The sequence below is a fragment of the Rousettus aegyptiacus genome, unplaced genomic scaffold, assembly GCF_014176215.1.
Source record: "Rousettus aegyptiacus isolate mRouAeg1 unplaced genomic scaffold, mRouAeg1.p scaffold_m13_p_8, whole genome shotgun sequence".
In the NCBI taxonomy this organism is placed as follows: domain Eukaryota; kingdom Metazoa; phylum Chordata; class Mammalia; order Chiroptera; family Pteropodidae; genus Rousettus; species Rousettus aegyptiacus.
In genome coordinates, this window is record NW_023416311.1 from 41,090,488 (window position 1) to 41,107,860 (window position 17,373).

The 17,373-nt window shown below is 34.3% G+C and overlaps 2 protein-coding genes across 6 annotated transcripts in view; both read left to right on the forward strand.

The window, feature by feature from the left end:
• CCDC112 (coiled-coil domain containing 112) overlaps positions 1-4,261 on the forward strand; it is a 196,383-nt gene extending 192,122 nt beyond the window's left edge. For all 3 annotated transcript variants that reach the window (XM_016147422.2, XM_016147431.2, XM_016147405.2), the window contains 4 exons: positions 791-1,201; positions 2,434-2,529; positions 3,238-3,356; positions 3,536-4,261. In XM_016147422.2, coding sequence (XP_016002908.2) covers positions 791-1,201; positions 2,434-2,529; positions 3,238-3,356; positions 3,536-3,566 — 657 coding nt within the window. In that variant the 3' untranslated portion in view covers positions 3,567-4,261. The remainder of the gene's footprint in view (positions 1-790; positions 1,202-2,433; positions 2,530-3,237; positions 3,357-3,535) is intronic.
• Positions 4,262-6,853: 2,592 nt separating this feature from the next.
• Positions 6,854-17,373, forward strand: part of PGGT1B (protein geranylgeranyltransferase type I subunit beta) — a 43,164-nt gene continuing 32,644 nt past the window's right edge. Inside the window, exons 1-3 of one of the 3 annotated variants that reach the window (XM_036226085.1) lie at positions 6,856-7,015; positions 15,232-15,262; positions 15,480-15,598. In XM_036226085.1, the coding sequence (XP_036081978.1) occupies positions 15,517-15,598 (82 nt within the window). In that variant the 5' untranslated portion in view covers positions 6,856-7,015; positions 15,232-15,262; positions 15,480-15,516. Of the gene's footprint in view, positions 7,016-15,231; positions 15,263-15,479; positions 15,599-17,373 lie in introns of all 3 variants that reach the window. The other 2 variants (XM_036226084.1, XM_016147435.2) reach the window with 2 other exon arrangements.

Here is a 17,373-nt window from a genome sequence, read left to right on the forward strand (position 1 = left end):
TATTGAATAAATTAATCATACACCATGAGGAAAGATGAGAAAATAGTTTCCTGACTTGAGGGGAAAGTAATTCAGTGGCTATATCCTTTAAGGCATAGAGGAGGCTGCTAGAGTTTTTAATTATCTTTACATACCCTATATAAAGCTATAGTGCTGTTTTGTTATTATTATTATTTTTTTTTACACTTAAGTAGCATTACATGCCAGGCACTGACTCATTTAATCTTTACAGAAACTTTGTTCCATAGGTGTTACCTACCACTTTTGCAGATGAGCAAAATGAAGACAGAACTTTAGTGATTCATCCAAGGTCACACCTAGTAAATGACAAAGTTATGATTTGGTCCTAAATAGCCCGGCTTCAGAGCCCATGGTCTCAACCACCTCACTTTTAATTCTTCTGATATTTGACCAGAGAAATGTTACTCAGAAAGTGTTCTGAGCCCAAAAAGAACCCTGGAAACAGACGTGACATGTGAGAGGAAAAGGATATTTCCATGAACAGAAACAAATGATTTGCAGCCCTTGTGAAACCTGGAAATTAAGAGAGGAAGAGGAAGGCCAAAAGAATAAATGTTTATCGAGGGTTTTTAAAGGCATTAATTTTTTTTTTTTTAAAGAGAGTAGAAAAAAATTGCAATGGTTTAAACAAAAATAAAAACCCCTTGAAAACCTAAACAACCAGCATCTTGCAATCAATATTCTTTATAGAATGATGGATTTAAGGTGGTATTTTAAGGTGCTTTCGATTATTAAAATACTTTTCTCTTGCTGTATTTTTTAAAATCAGTCTATTCAGAATTGGAAAACTAAAAAACAGCAAAAAAAGGAGGAAATTTTCAAGTTAAAGGAGAAGGCAGAGAACGTATCTGTGCTTTTTAATAACAAACAAGAAGATAATCAAAAGCAAAAAGAACAAAGGAAGAAGCAGAAATTGGCAGTCGAAGCTTGGAAAAAACAGAAAAGCATAGAAATGTCAATGAAATATGCTTCCCAGTTAAAAGAAGAGGAAGAGAAAGAGAAAAAGCAGCAGAAAGAGCGCCAACGCCAGTTTAAATTAAAATTACTTCTAGAAAACTATACCCAGCAGAAGAAAGAACAGGAAGAATTTTTAAGACTCGAAAAGGAGATAAGGGAAAAAGCAGAAAAGGCAGAAAAAAGGAAAACTGCTGCTGATGAAATTTCCAGATTTCAAGAAAGAGTGAGTAAATTTTATATTTTCAAATAATTTTTCAGTGTTACACATAGTGATATTACTTCTAGTTCAGCAAAAATTCAGTGCTGACTATATCTGAGGTCATACCTACCAAATGAGCAAACCAAAGATAGATCTATAATTAGGAGATTTCAGGATAAAGTGGTAAATAGTGTGGTGATTAAGGTGTGGGCAGAGAACTTTAGGAGGTGGATATGCAGAGAGGAAAGCTTACCATAGTTATAAGTGTCAGAGAGAAGGTGATAGTTGAATCCTGAAGGAGAAGGGGAAGCAAAGAGAAGATCCTAAGCAGAAGAAAGAGCATAAATGGCAGCTTGGAGGAGTGCAACTGTGGTTTGTGGGCCAGGCCATGAATGTCTGTCTTCTCTGCCAAACTGGCTTCCCCCACAGTTGATTTGCTTGTTCACTGTCCATCTCCCTACCATAGTAAAAGCTTCATGAAGGTGGAAGTTTTGTCCTTTTGTTCACCTCTGTACCCTGCATATTGTAGATACTCGAAAGTATACCTAAAGGAATCAAGGCTATTGCTGAGAGGTAGGATTATAATTGATTTTAATTATATATACAAGAAAAATGCTAGTCAAAGAGATTGCCATCTTATTATCTAATAAAGTGGAATTCAGTCCAAAGGGTATTTAAAAAGACAAGGAAGTATACTTTTAAATGAAAAGGGTACAAACTATTATGACTATAACTATTACAGAATGTTATACACATCAAAATACATAGCAATAATATTGATAAAGCAAAAAACAAGGGAAGTACAAGAAAATAGACATAAACACATTAATAGTAGAATTTCTTTTAGGCTATATAAGAAAATTTCCCTAAGTAACAAAATGCCTGATCTCTAAAAAGGTAAGCACACCACATAATAAAAGATGAAGAAAAAAGAAAACCTGTCAAACAAAAAAAGATCTAAAACCAGACATACCTGTATTGATAAGTGAAAATGGACTTAACTTACATATTAAAAAGGAGTTTTAGACTGAACCATAAAATAAAGAACACCTATAAGAAAGTGATTCAGATGGGATGTGCATGTATTGTTTATATTCAAAGAAATAAATCTCTTTGTTAGAAAAGGTCAATACTGAAAGAGTATTGATATTTAAGGTAATTTAATTGTACTTCCAAGTAACTAAATTTTGAAACAAATGTAATTGATTTTACTTTCTTAATGTTATTATTTTTTTTGGTCGGTATATGTTTTTTAGGATTTATATAAACTTGAATTGAAAATTCTTGATAAACAGTCAAAGGAGGATGAAAAGGCAGATAAACAAAGGAGACTGGCAAAATTAAAAGAAAAGGTACGCTGTACTGGATTATTTTTTTTGTTATTATAATTCCTTGATTTGTAAGAATGCTAACATAAAATCTATTTTCTTTATATCCAGCTTCATTTCTGTATCCTATCCTTTAATTTCATACCTGTTTATTTGCATATTACATGCATAGCTTAGTAAACTTTAAGCAACCATTATTTGATTTCTACCATTTCACCTGATAAGCTGCTAATTTTCTTTTACCCTAAAATAATTTTCTCTTCCTACTCTGTTGTTTTCTTCATTCTTTCTATCTGAGCCTCTATTTTAGACCCATGGCAGCTATGAGCATTGCTTAATCTCAGTAGTGATACTCATAGCTAAATAGGTTGGTGACTCTTGTGGATGAAACAAAGAACTTACTGGTGGTTATTTATCCTACATTTATCACCTGGCTATGCCACCAACATACTTTGCTACATCACATTTCCCTCAGAATATAAAAAAATAGGACAATAGAAATATAATAAAATATTTGAAGTAGAAAAATAAATTAACGATTAATAGATTGATGCAGTCCAAATTTTATTTTAGCTATACGAGCACAATTAGAAGTTTGCTAAAGAGGTTACTAACAATTTTATTTTTTAGTTAACATTAAGTATTTTTCTTAAAACTGTTACTAAGGATCTTACAAGTACAAACTTAATAGTTCATTAAATTAACTGGTACTCATTTTACTTCTGATTACAGGTTGAAAACAATGTTAGCAGAGATCCCTCTAGGCTTTACAAACCTACCAAAGGTTGGGAAGAACGGACCAAAAAGATAGGGCCTTCAGGCTCTGGACCACTTCTACATATCCCACATAGGTAAAAAGGAATTTGAATGGGTAATTTAGTAATTTAATAATACATGTTTATGTATGTATATTTTACAATAAAAAGTTGAGAAAGCAAATTTATATGCATTTAAAGTTAACATTTAATCAGGTAGGCTTTTAAAAAAATTTTACATGTATTTATGATTGCTCTTCTCTTCTTTTCCGTAGGGCTGTTCCAACCTGGAGACAAGGAATTTAGAAAAGAATGCGAGATAATGAAATTAATATTCAGTTGATGAGAATGTTAGCATATTCAGTTATAACAGGACAGAGTGACTAATCACGTTCTTTAAATATCACTAGCCTAATCAGATTGATTATTGTGCTGTATGTGAATTGACAGATACTAAGTTCCATTTGGTATTGTCATTAGTATTCCCTGTTTATACTGAGAAGGTATTTATTGTGTATGCTGGGCTATTGATGTAAAATTTTTTAGATAAGTTTATGTTATAAATAGTATTTCACTTAAATACTCAGAATATTTAAAGATATTTTGTTTTTGTCATGGCATTGAAAAATAAATTGGTACAATCACAGAGTGACATTTTCAAACCTAAATTTTGTACATTTATATCTTGGAAGTAAATTAGCTTGAGTAACAAAAATGTAAAGCTTTTCATTTTTGAGTTCTAAAAAAAAATTAGTACTTTTTTTCAAAGCTTACCAAATTGGTAGTTTGTCACTTACTACATTTTTGTGTAATGTTTTCTATTTGTTTGAAGCATGCTTTGTTTTATATAAAGAATATTTAATTTAAAAATTTGCCTCACACCTCATATATAACCTATTATTTGTACTATTGATATAAACTTTTCAGTTTCCTTTAGCTTTTCCAAATTTCCCTTCAGCCTTTCTGGACTTTACACATTTATAAAATCTTTGTCTTTCACATCTTCCTGGCTGGTGCAGTTTTCTTTTCTGCTTCTGTTTGCCTCAAAATATTTGGCCAAAGCGTTAATTTTAAAACACTTGTACATGAAAACACAATGTAACAATTTTAAATTTTAAAACATTTTCAAACATTTGTACATGAAAACACAATGTAACAATTTAACAACTCAATTTTTTCCTGTTATAAAATCTTAGTTGCTAACTTTTATTAGTTCCCATCTTATTGGAAAGTTACCATATACATATTAAATATAGGAAACTTGTTTCTTATGGCTTTTATCTTAGAGTATCTTTATAACTTGATACATTTAAGTCAGATGACTTAGAAATTTACTATGAGTAGTGGTCAAAACCTCTCCTTATTTGACACTTATTATTCAGTGTAGATAACTTACAAAGGAAACTGAATTCTAATTATACAGTTATTGGTGCAAAATAGAAGTAACAAAACATTCTTAATTAGGAATGCCCATTTTATTTGTAGTACTCATTCTCTATAATTTTAAAAAATGTTTTGAGGCAGTTTAGAAATAAAATATAGAACAGGGCAAGGGAATTTAAAAACAGAACTGAACAGCTATAAGATACAGGAAAGTAAGGGTCTCTTAAGTGTTGCTTACTAACATGTTGCTCTTTTTTGCACATAAATGCAGCTTTCAATTTCATTTATCTAAGGTAAGCAAACTGGGCAATGTGATTCTTACGGCATTTTTTGTTTTGTTTTTTTAATAAAAGAAAGTATGGAAGTTTCTTTGAAGAAACTAGTTCTTCTAACTGAATCTAAAATAAATGAGGAATTTATCATATGGACCCTTTATAATAAAGTATATAGATAAACATATAAAGTGTCTTCAGTTACAAGCTCATAGAAAAGATGTCAGAAATTTCTTATACTGGTTTAAAAAGTGTATTAATAAGAAATTTAGGAAGAATCACTAAAAAATGTTATAAAGTACCCATTCCACCACCCCAGGGGAACTTTTTCCAAAAATATACTTACATATTTTAAAATACCTGTAGTCAGAGAGTACATTTTAGTCACTATAATCACTTAACATTACACATTTTCCTGTCTTTCTATGTAATACAAACATTATCATTTAGTAGCTGAATAGTATTCAGATATGGATGCTCTTTTATTACCATACTTTGAAGATTCGATCTAGTCTTCTTAATAATGTAGAGTGCATTTTATGTGGGGTTAGAGTCTGTCATGAATATATCAAAAACCTTGTATATTCAGAATCACTCATGAAAAAGCCTTTTACTTACCTAGAAATGTGAATCCACCATAAAAGTATTTGGAACGTATAGCTGGTTCTTGAGCTAAGAATCAGAAGACTATTTGGCTTCACTCTAAGGGCCAAATTGAATAAGGCTGTCTTTTTGAGCATGTATAGAGTGCACATAGTTAATTCTAGTAAGTTAAGTGTGTGTGGTATTACTCTACTTTGAACATCTACGGATATTTGTGTGAGTGGGGTGGGGGAAAGAGAATCTTAATTGTAATAAGTAAACTAGACTGTGCGTTCCTGAAGGGCAAGGATTGTGGCCTCTTTATTTGTAAGGAAGCACTGGCCATTTGTTAATGTGGTATTTGTTAAAAGGCATGCAGGAAAACCTGTGAATAAGTAGTTACTAGTACCTAAAATTATACAAGGCACTTTGGTTGTTTTTAAGAAATCCATTTTCTAAATAAGCTGTTAATTAAAATTATACTCAAATTTCTGTTAGCTCATAATTATAAGGAACTTGGATTTTTTCCCCCCAAGACTTCATGAAGTTTTAAAGGGAGCTGAAATCCCTCCTTTTGAAAAATAGCTAGAAGCACGTTATTTCATTTTTTAGCATATGGGTAATTGGAGAACATGTTGAGCTTGTTTGCTGTTGCCGATTGATCCAACAGCGATGCAGGATGACACACTGACTCAGGCAAAGAGGGAAATCTTTTAGAATTGTTAAAGAAAATGATGCAAAGAGTCACATACATATGAATATATGTTGTGTGTATATTGCATTGAGATATATATTTAACATTTCTGATATTCTAGAGAGGACTAGGAATGTCTCTGAACTTTTATAGTGTCAATAATTATTTAATAAACATTTGTTTATCTCCATGGCTTGATTTCTAGGTTTAGTTGCTTTATCCGTTCAGCTTTAAATTTTGGCCTTTCAAAAATGAGTCTGTTGGCAAATTTAAACTGGCTTATTTCTGTTTTCATGTATACCATCCTCAAGTTGTTTAGGGCCTTGATTTTCTCAAAGCGACCTTGAAGTTGTTGACCTTGCGCTTCCTCCCACGAACGCGGTTAAAAGTTCTGGAGAGATTTGTGGATTTGGAGGCTGAATTTTACAAGATTTGCGAGGTATCTGCAAACCTTTGATGCTTAAGATTACATAAGGTTGGGTCGTACGCTACTTAGGGAGAAGCAGGAGAGAGAAGATCTTGCTTAAATTTTTCTGTTGACTGTACGGAGTCATTTAAATGACCGATTGGGTCGGTCTTCGGTGGGCGCACGCGCCCTCTGCACTCGCCCTACGGTTTCACCGGTTTCTTTGCCTTGCTCGCCAATTGCTTCCGGGTCACAGCCGACGTCGCTTCCGTAGCAGCATGGCGGCCACGGAGGACGAGCGGCAGGCTGGGACCGGTGAGGGAGAACGGCTGGATTTCCTGCGGGACCGGCACGTGCGGTTCTTTCAGCGCTGCCTCCAGGTCTTGCCGGAGCGCTATTCTTCGCTCGAGACCAGCAGGTAACTTGTGGCCACAGTTAACAGGGCCGGCCTGGGGTCGGGGCCCCAGCGAAAGGCGCCGCGGAGCCTGACGGCTAACTGGACGCCCGCACGGGGCTGCGCCGCGGTCCGCTTGACACTTCCCGGTGCCTCCGCTTTAAAGGGGGCCTGTGGTCACACTCATTTCTCTGAACTACGGCGGGAGAGTGCGAGGGAGCGGTAGATCTAGGGCTTTTGGAATCTCCAGTGTCTGCCTTTTTCACTTCCCAACCATTTTTCCTGTCAACTCTGAGCTTTCTTTTTATTCCGTCTTCCAAAACCAGTGAGTCACTTGGCCTGATTACTTTCTAGTATAAAAGGGAAAAGACAGCATTTGTCATCGAATTTTATATACATAGCCTCTCCTGTGCTTTTCTTTCCTAATTAACTTTTTTTAAGTTGAGGTAACATTGGTTAATAACATACAAATTCCAGGTGCACAACGTTGTAAATTCAATATCTGTATACGCTATTGCGTGCTTAACACCAAAACTCTGTTTCCTTCCATTACCATATATATGACTCATTAACTCTTTTTTTAGATAACTTTTTCAGTTACAGTTGACATACATTATATTTGTTTCAGGTGTAGACTCATTAACTCTTAATTGAATGCCTGTATGGTGTTTGCTGTGTAGGAGCGGCAGAGATCCTCTAGAGAAATTAACTTTCCAGGAACTATAAATCTAATAATAGAATGGCTGAAGAGAAGCTGTGTTCGTAAAGGAGCCTGTTAAAGTACATTTGCAATAGCCTTGTAAGTTGGAGTAGGCCGACGAGCGTGATCTGGCAGAGGCTAAGAAACTGAATTAGTCATTCAGAGTAAAAATCTGGGGATGAGAAGAACGAGAGGAAAAGGCGATCTTTGCTCTGCATTTGCTGTGTTTCGAATTGAGGCTCCAAAGCTGCGTCGGACTGGATGGGAAGAGAGCATATTGGTTCTGCTCTGATCTCTCTCCACATTTCTGAACTGTGAGTTTCCAGCGTATTTTAAACACTACATGACTGGGTCACTTTTGGAAGCTTTATAGATAACTTCTGCATACTTGTTCAAGAAATATGATAAGTGCTGGAGTACAGCTGAATAAGGCAAGCAGTTTCAGTAGAGTTTTATGCTATATTAGTGTAGGGTTCATGGGAACGTGTAGAAAGGCAGGTACCTACCTAATCCAAATTTTTTTGGAGATGCCTTCCCTAATCACCCTTTCCAAAAGAGACTGCCTCCAATCACCACCTGAAATTATATATATATTGGTTTATTTGCTTAATATCTTTTTTCACACTGGATTGTAAACTTTGTAAAGGCAGGATCTTTATCTTGTTTTTGTTTACTTGCCCAATATGGTAGTCATTAGCTATATTTTGTTATTTAAATTTGAATTAATTAAAGTTAAATGAAATTATACCTGAAACTAAGATAACACTGAATGTCAACTGTAATTGAAAATTAAAAAATTAAAATTAAAAATTTAGTTCTGTGTTTACAGAACTAATTTCAAATGCTCAGTCACCATATTGGCCAATGACTTTTGTTTCTGTTTCAACATTTCCACATCTCAAAGTCCTACTGGAGAGTATTGCATTGGGATCTTGAATAGTATCTGGCATATGAGAAGCATTAGTAAATATTAAATAATGTGAGCTAAACCTTGAGGGATGAACAGATTTTTCTTAAAGAGTGCAGCATTATTTATATGCCTTTCTCCATCTGTAGATATTGAGTGACTAGCAGAGTCCAAGCCTAGACCTAAATTAAGATTTCATATATAATGTAATTAACAGTGTTACCTCAACAAATTTAATTTTAAAAAAAAGTTTTCCAAAACTCAATCTATTGCGTGTAATGATGTGGCATGTAAAAATATATGTTGATAAATCACGTATTTTATTGGAATTAATTTTAGGTGAATTGGAAGCATTTGGATAAAAAAAAATCTTCCATCCTATTGTAATTTTTAAACAGTTGAACTTGTAATTTTTATAGGTCTGTGGTTGCATTTTCAAAATTCTGGTGTGTTTGGTCCGTTTAACATTTCATCATGGACAAAACCATATATACTAATGCATGTTGGCAGTAAACTGTAATCCTGTTCACAGCATAAGTAAAACAGCAAAAATTGTCTTATTAAATAATTAATTTAATGATCGATTTAATAACATCAGTATACTCGTGGGATCTACACCAGGCATGATATATTAGATAATAGATACATGCTATCATGATGCATTAGTTAAGAGATAGTAGAATTTTTTTTAAATCGTTTTTGGTTTCTTAATAGTCACATTGAAGATAATCTGTACATAACAGTTTCGTAGTGTTTTTTTTTAGTTTTCAGTTTTCCTCTTTCCTGATTTCATAGTCTACTTAGTTGAGCATTAAATTATTTTTTTGTGTTTATGATTTGTAATTGATTTTCAGATATTTGAAACTCCCACCTTTTAAGCAAAGGTGACTGGTCACAAAAATTCTAATACTAGAGTTTTAAGATAAAGCGATGTGTTGACTAAAATATAATTCTTAAAGCTTTTATTGAGTGCCTATGATGTGCCTGGTTAGGAGGATACGGTATTAAACCAATGATTCAGGTGTTCCTGTGTGTGGTTTTTTGTTTGTTTGTTTTTTGGTTTTTGGGGGGAAAGGTAAATTAGAGTAGGCTTTTTTTTTCTTTTTTTCTGATAGATACTGCCTCAAGTTTATTTGTGTAAATAGCATAGGAGGACACTTGGCCCCATCCAGACAGCAGCAGCCCAGGGGTCAGCCCAGATTTGTATCTTTGTGACCAGGGTTTCTTGATGCCATTATGCCATTTTTGGGACTGGTTATGTGTGGTATGGTTCTTGGACTTCACCATGTCTGCACCAAAGCACCAGAGTAGGCTTTCTTTTAATTGAGGAACAAAATGTTGACCATTTTCTATTATATTATTTTATAGATTCAACTGGTCTAGAAGGGTTTAGACAGTTTTTATTTTGTAAGACATTCACAATCTACCTAATCTTCCTATTCTCCAGTATTTCCATATTCTCCTATGTAGCCTGTGTTGTAACCATGGCTGCCAGCCATCCCAAAACTACTTTGTCCTTTCATTCCCTCCCTTATCTGTAATATATCACAGTCTAGCAGTGCATCTCTCAAAATATAATGGTGAAGGCAAGAGGCTCTTAATCAGTGACGTTGGTGTGCTTATAAAAACACACATACTTGGGCCCCTCCCCAGATTTGCATTGGACTCTGTGTGGACCTGGGATTCTGCATTATAATAAGCATACCAAATGGTTCTGATGCACACTGAAGCCTGAGACTGTTTGCCTGATAGGAGAAACAAATGTATAGATTATTGTATTAGCACTTCCCAACTCAAATGTGTCTACGAATCACCTAGAATCTTTAAAAAATACAGGTTCTGATTGCATCATAAGTCTGGGTGGGGTCTGAGACTCTAAAGGAATAAGTGAGGCCAGCTACTGATCCCTAGACCACACTTTAAATTTGTTTGTGAAATAATTGTGATATTCACAGGGCATTGTGGAAGCACCTAAGTAGCTTAACCTAAAGAGAGGCAGGGCTCAGAGAAGGCTTCGTAGAAGAAGTAACTCTGGAACTAAATATTAAAGAATGTGTTCAGTTTTTTCTCTGTGTATGTGGGTAACTTATAGGCAAATGGGCAAAATAAAGACAAAAACAGATAAGTGAGTATTGAGCAGAGAAACTTCAATTCTCTATAAGTGGTTCAAAATGTAAGGCAGGTGTGGTAGGAATTTAGTCTGGAGAGGTAGGCATGGGCCAGATCACAGTGGGCTTGTGTGCCGTGTTTTAAAAAACTTGAATTTTTTGTGATGGAAAGTTGCCAAGTAGTGGATCTTCCTGGATAGCTATGCATTTCAGAGTAATCATTGGATTTGAGTTGGTTATATTAAGTGGGGCAAGCAGGAAGACCAGTTAGGAAGCTGATGCAGTAGTGCAGGATACAGCTGTGGAGCAGTGGAAGGTAGGAATAGAAAGGAGGGATGAAGGAAGGAGTCCCAGGATTCTAGAATTAGAACTGCCATCTGGTTTAGAGCAAGAGGCAAAAGGAGTAGTTTTAGAAAGGGAGATGATGATGTCTATAATAGCACTCTTGTATAGCTACTTAATAATTTTTCCCCATAATTTTAACCTGCTCAATGGTAGGAGGCTTGTTTTATTTTTCTCACAGCATCTAGTCTGTAGTAGATATTCAGTAAATGTATTTTATTGAAAAATGACTTTGCATGTTAAATAATTCCAAAGATGTGTGACTGTACTTAAAAATATTCACCAGATGACTCACCTTTTTGAAAATATTACAGATGAAAAGTAAGGCTTAAAATTCTAGAAACCATACAGTCTTTTGTCATTCATTCTAAAGTATTTATTGGAGCCTCTATGTCCTATGTATTTTAGCTCCATGATTAATTCTAATGTGTCCTCTAAGGTTCTCTCTTTATTTCCACTGTTATCAATTTTATCAAGCATTTGCATTTTTATTTCCTAATGTAACTGCTTGTTTATAATTTTAGAACTCTTTGGAATATGATTTAGCTACAGTTCCACCTGAGATCTAGGCAGGGATACAGTCTGCTGTTAAAGACTTGGTGATGCCATTAAAGAGGTCCTAGAAAGGAGCAAAGCAAGTGATCCAAAGTTTGGGACTCTAGTCAACTCCCATAAATCAGTTTTTCCAGTATACTTGAAAATGGTCACTCACCTGCTCTTGCTAGTGGCATAGGAAAATCATATTAGTATGGCTAAGTTTTATTTTTTTTTTCCACTGTCCAAGCTGCTTTTTCCCTTTTAGGGGGGTGGGGAGGGCAAGGGGGTGAGAGGGAAGGTTTCTATTTAATCCTTGGGGTTTTTGTTTTGTTTTGTTGTTGTTGTCGTGTGTGTGTGCATGTGAGTGCTGTTTTTAAACTCAATAATTTTTTTCTTAGGCCTGAAATTTTGAGATCTTTTGGAGACATCATTTAGTTTACCCCTCCCATTTGTGAATTGATCCACTGGATGTGGGGGGGGGGATGTTTACCCCTCCCACTTGTGAATTGATCCACTGGATGTGGGGTGGGGGGGGGAATGTTACTTTTTTATCTGTGTAAAGATAAACTTTTTAAATGTATTTTTTGTATTTTTATATGTATTGTTCATAGTAGAAGAGGCAGGAAGACATGGCTTGCTTTCTTCAATTTTTCTGGCTACAGACTCAGAGTTGAATTCTAGGGAAAAGAAGAAAGGCAAAGAACAGACAGATGTTCTCCAAAAAAGTAATAAAGTAAGAATAACCTCACTGGCCTGATTTTAGATACATGCATGACAAGATTATCCACCCCTCTGTATACCTGCACCGAGGCGTGTTGCCTAGCAGTCTATACCCCACGTAGCTGTCATCTGGGCACTGTAAAACTCTACACTACTTCTCTCAGATTCACAGCCCCAAATTTCTTTGTATTTCCGATGGCTTGTTTAATTTTCTTCCTCTCACCGTTTTAGGACTACTTAAGAACTCTGGTATGGTCAAAGAAAGAATACTCCTTCTTAGAGGGAGGCTAGACATTTGCCCCAAATGACTTGTGCTTCCAGCTGTGCGCTCTACTTTAGAAACATAAGCTTTTCACTATAGCTGTGTTAATCCTATAAACTTTAGCCTCAACTGCTATGTGTTGAAGCTTTTAATAAGTATGCAAGATTTTAAGATGGCATATCACCAGATGACTGATTTCCGGTACCTACTTCTCTATCCAGGAACAAGTAAAATGAAAAACATCATTCAGAAAACACTAATAAACACATAACAATATGACTTTAAGGCAGAATTTCTCAACCTCAGCACTGTTGACATTTTGGACCAGATACTTCTTTGTTTAATGGGGCTGAACTGTGCATTCTAAGACATTTAGCAGCATCTCTGGCCTTTACTGACTAGATGCCAGTAGCACCCTTCCTTTGTTTGGACAATCAAATGTCTTCAGAATGTCCCCTGTGGGAGTAATATCGCCCCGGTGAAGAACCGCAGTTCTAGAGTAGTGCCTCTAAAGTCTAGACTCACCTGAGAAGCTTTTTTTATTTTAAATACCGGGTTCCCAGACTCCACCTCCTGCCCCAAATTTCTGATTTCATTGTTGTGGAGTAGGGTCTAGGCCTCTCTAGTTTTCATTGGTGATATTTTAGTTGCTTGTTTTTAAACTGCTTCTAATGTACAGCCAGGTTTGAGAAACACCCCCATGGAGAACACCACACTGCCACTCAGAAATCTTGAGTATTGTTAATATATAATTGGCATTGAAATCTCAAGCAAATTACTTGAATTCTTTGGACTTCATTATCTTGAGCTATAAAATTAAAAAGATTAACTAGATAATTTCTCAAGTTCTTAATAAAGAATATCAATATCTTTTTAGAGCCCTTTGGTTATGTTTTCTTAGTATGTATTTTTTACTAACAGGAATATCTTTGTTTTATCGAACCTCAACAGATTTTTTTATCAACAACCTCATGTTCTCCATTTTTATCTCTTCCTTCCTTTTGCTTTTTTCCATAATCTTTAATAAGCTAAATTATTAGATGCTTAATTTTATCTGATTATAATCATTTACTTTCTGGGTTATAGCAAAACTGAAAATCCTGTGAGAGCTGTCCAGGAGGGTTAGATGTTATATTGAAGGCTTTTTATTCATTATAGTTAATTCAGTAATTTGAGTGCATACCACAAACAAGGCAGGTTTTATCTCATGAGACATACTTATTACCAAGAGCAGTGATTTTCAAACTTGGCTGTTGTTAAATTGGAGTTTTTCCCAAGTTTACAGTGTTTTATTTTGGAGAAGAGCAGTTCCCAGCCCAGAACCTGGAGAAAAGGCTTGTGGTGCAACACTGTGATTAGATCCTAAAGTCTTTGTTACTCTTGTCCTTTCAAATCAGAAAAAATTCCAATAATAATATCTTCCGTTTATTGAGTCTCGCTTATGGGCAGGGAAGCACAATAACTATGTGAAGTGTAACAGTGATTTACAGATGAGGATTTAGAACAGCTTTAGAAAAGGTTAGGTAACCTGCTCAGGTTACATATGGCTATAAATTGGCCAATCTAGGTTTTGAACCTAATTCATTTGACTGCAGAGTCTGAGCTCTGAACTCTAGCTTCCCACATAAAGGGGTTCTACTGCCCTTAATTTAATCCTGATCTTATCCAGATAAATCACTTCCCTAATTCAGGTGAATCTCAGTGGGTCATTAGAATTAAATTGATATGTGGAAATTTCTAGTTCCATGTCTAATATGTAATAATAGTTTCTCAATAATGTAAATTTCCCCAAATTTATTTTTCATAAGTGTACCAAGATCTCATTAATTTTAGTTTTCGCCCTCACGCTTTGGTTGAGATTAAATTACTCTTGTTATCTAATGGATGCCAGCCTTTTCCAACCAGGGATCAGAAATAATTACATCCTTTAATTTATAAAAAGAGAAAGAAAGGGTAGCCGTTTTCTCAGTTCTCAAGTTGCTAATACCATTCGAAATGCATAGGAAAGAAGTTAATATATATAGAATAGATACCTTGGGGCATTAAGGCTTAATTCTCTTTTAGATCTCTGTTAAAAAGGTTATAGAATGAGTCAAACGGCTCTTAAGATTTTAGACCAGATAATTTTGAAGTATTAATTTATCCATATTAGACCTAGGAATTAGTAGGCTATGGAAATGAGATAACCATGCCCAAACAACACAGTAGAATGCATCTCAACATGAAAGGAATTATATATAACACACTCCTTATATGAAAAGCAGTCACTAAGGTACTAGTTTTTATATGAAAGCACAAGGTCTTAAATTTCTGATTTAGTGTTCATTCTTGGAAGGAGGGGGTGTTGTCATATAGTTTTTTTTCATTCCATCAAAGAATGCTCCTCACTGTGAGAATGAAGTTGAAATGCATTTGTATTTTCTAAAGTACTCCTTATTTCTCAAAATTCATTATAAGTTTTTCCAAGTCTTCTCCTTATTTGTACAGAAATTTGAATGATGGTAAATTTATTCTAACATTCCTTAAGAATTAAGCACCAGTGATAAGCATAATTACTCTTGGCAAATTAGTGAGACTTGAGATCTTAATTTTTCAGGCTGTTGACCTTATATGTACTGAACAGGTGCAGGAAATTTTTTTTTTTAATCTACTTTTAACCTTCAGGTTCCTGATATACAAGCTTCAGTAAATTCAGGTGAGTAGGATTGGTTTCTTAACTTCTAAATATACCTTTTTTAAAAACTGAAAGGTTTAATTGATATTATTAAATTTAAAAATAAAGTAGTTTTTTTTTTTGGCTTTTGCAAGATGGCAGTATTGTTTAAATTATTGTAAAATTAGAATAAGTTTATTATATTTTTGAACCAGAAAGACTTCAGTGGTTTGATAAAAAGAAGTACTTTTTTTTTTAGGTTGACAATTGCATTTTTTGCGCTCTCTGGACTGGATATGTTGGATTCCTTAGATGTGGTGAACAAAGATGATATAATAGAATGGATTTACTCCCTGCAAGTCCTTCCCACAGAAGACAGTGAGTGAGTTTTAACATTTTATTTTTAGTGTGACTAGTGCTTACTGTAGTATGTTGGACTATCTTAGTATTTATTCATTAATTATTCATATATGTTATTCATCTGTGTTTTCTTGTAATGCAACATTCCCATTCTGTTCATCTATAATGTTTAACAAGTCTAACCTTTAATCTCTTGCCAGAACAATTTACAGTTGTCTGGGATTAAAGAGAGAGTCGCAGTTTTAGCAGCATCCTGTGTTATGTGCTTCCATATTGGTGACTGCTTGTTGATTATTTGTATTTGATATTTATGCTTGATTAGTTTTATAGCATTCACTCTGTTTTTTCATTACCAGCCATTCTTTTTGTCTCTTCGGTGAAAAACTCTTTGCCATCAAAAGGTTTCATTTCAATCTCCTGGCTACTTTCCCTCTAATGTTTCATTAGCAATTCTTTAATCTTAGAGCTCGTACATTTCAACCATTTTATGCTTCTTAAAACTTTATAATTTTTGATCAATTAGATAAATTCTTAAAATTCAGAAGTTACCTGATCAACTAAATATACACGTTTTATAAACTGTCGTTCACTCTGTTAAGTGTAAAATACCTAACATTGATTTAACTTACATTAGAAATTCTAACGTAGAAAAGATCAAGAAATAAGCTCCCAGAAAATCACACAATTTTAATCACTGGTCACTGCTTACTGTCTCTTAAGGGCCAGCATTAATAAGTTAACAGTATTGTTCATCGGTTGAAGTAATCGTGCACAAATCTCAACCAGATGAACTTTGGGGAAATAAGTTAAAGCTTTATTTAGAAAGAAGAGGTTTGATCTATTAGTAGATGCTGTCAGGCCTAGTTTTTGGCTTTCTACTTTATTGTTCTTTAAGTTTCTAGTGTGTTTTTTTTTTTATATGATTCTTAAATCTGTGCCTGTTGACAAATTCTTGTTAAAAATGATTAAGCATTTTGAATGAGATCTGTCAGAATTTAATACATAAATATCTAATCACTTTTCACTACTACATGAAGCAGCATGTATAGTATATTAGTCAGTAGTTATAGATTCTATCATGCTTGTGCATAACATTGAATGTTCCACCAAGAGTACTCTACTAAACCTGTGGAGAAGGGCTTTGACAAACTACAAGATAATGGTCCCCATTCTCTATGAGCTTGTGGCTGAGGTGAGATCAGGATTCTAGTCACCGCAAAATGGAAGTAATTTGTGTTTTCCCTTTGTACCAGGATTTTTTTTTTTAATTAGTTAAAGTCTTGGGATTTTTTTTTTTAAGTTGGATATTAGCCACATGTAAAGTAGTATTATAGATTCTCACTTTTGTTTGTTTACTAAAAATTCATGTCCTGATCAAATTATACACTAGTTTCTTAAAGAAATATATCTCACACAGTACAGGTAGGAAATTATACTGTGGTACATAGAAAAGGTATTCTGTAAGTTTTTGCTAAAATATGTTTTATATTATTTTTAGAAACATTTTATTGATATTCCCCTGAAATAAAATTAATCATTGTCTGTATAGAAAAGTATGGATTATAATATTTTAGTTAGAGAACTCATACTATAGGTTACACTTACCAGAACATTGAATACTTATTCACCATGCTTCCTGTTTTTGTCTTTTCTTATATTTTCATCTACTTTTAAGGACTGCTTCCTGGCTTGTGATTCAACTGTGTTTTTGTCTTGCTTTTTAATATGTATTTACTTCCCCCTACCATTTTACTAATGAAATGAGTTTTCTACAACACTTTAATACCCACATT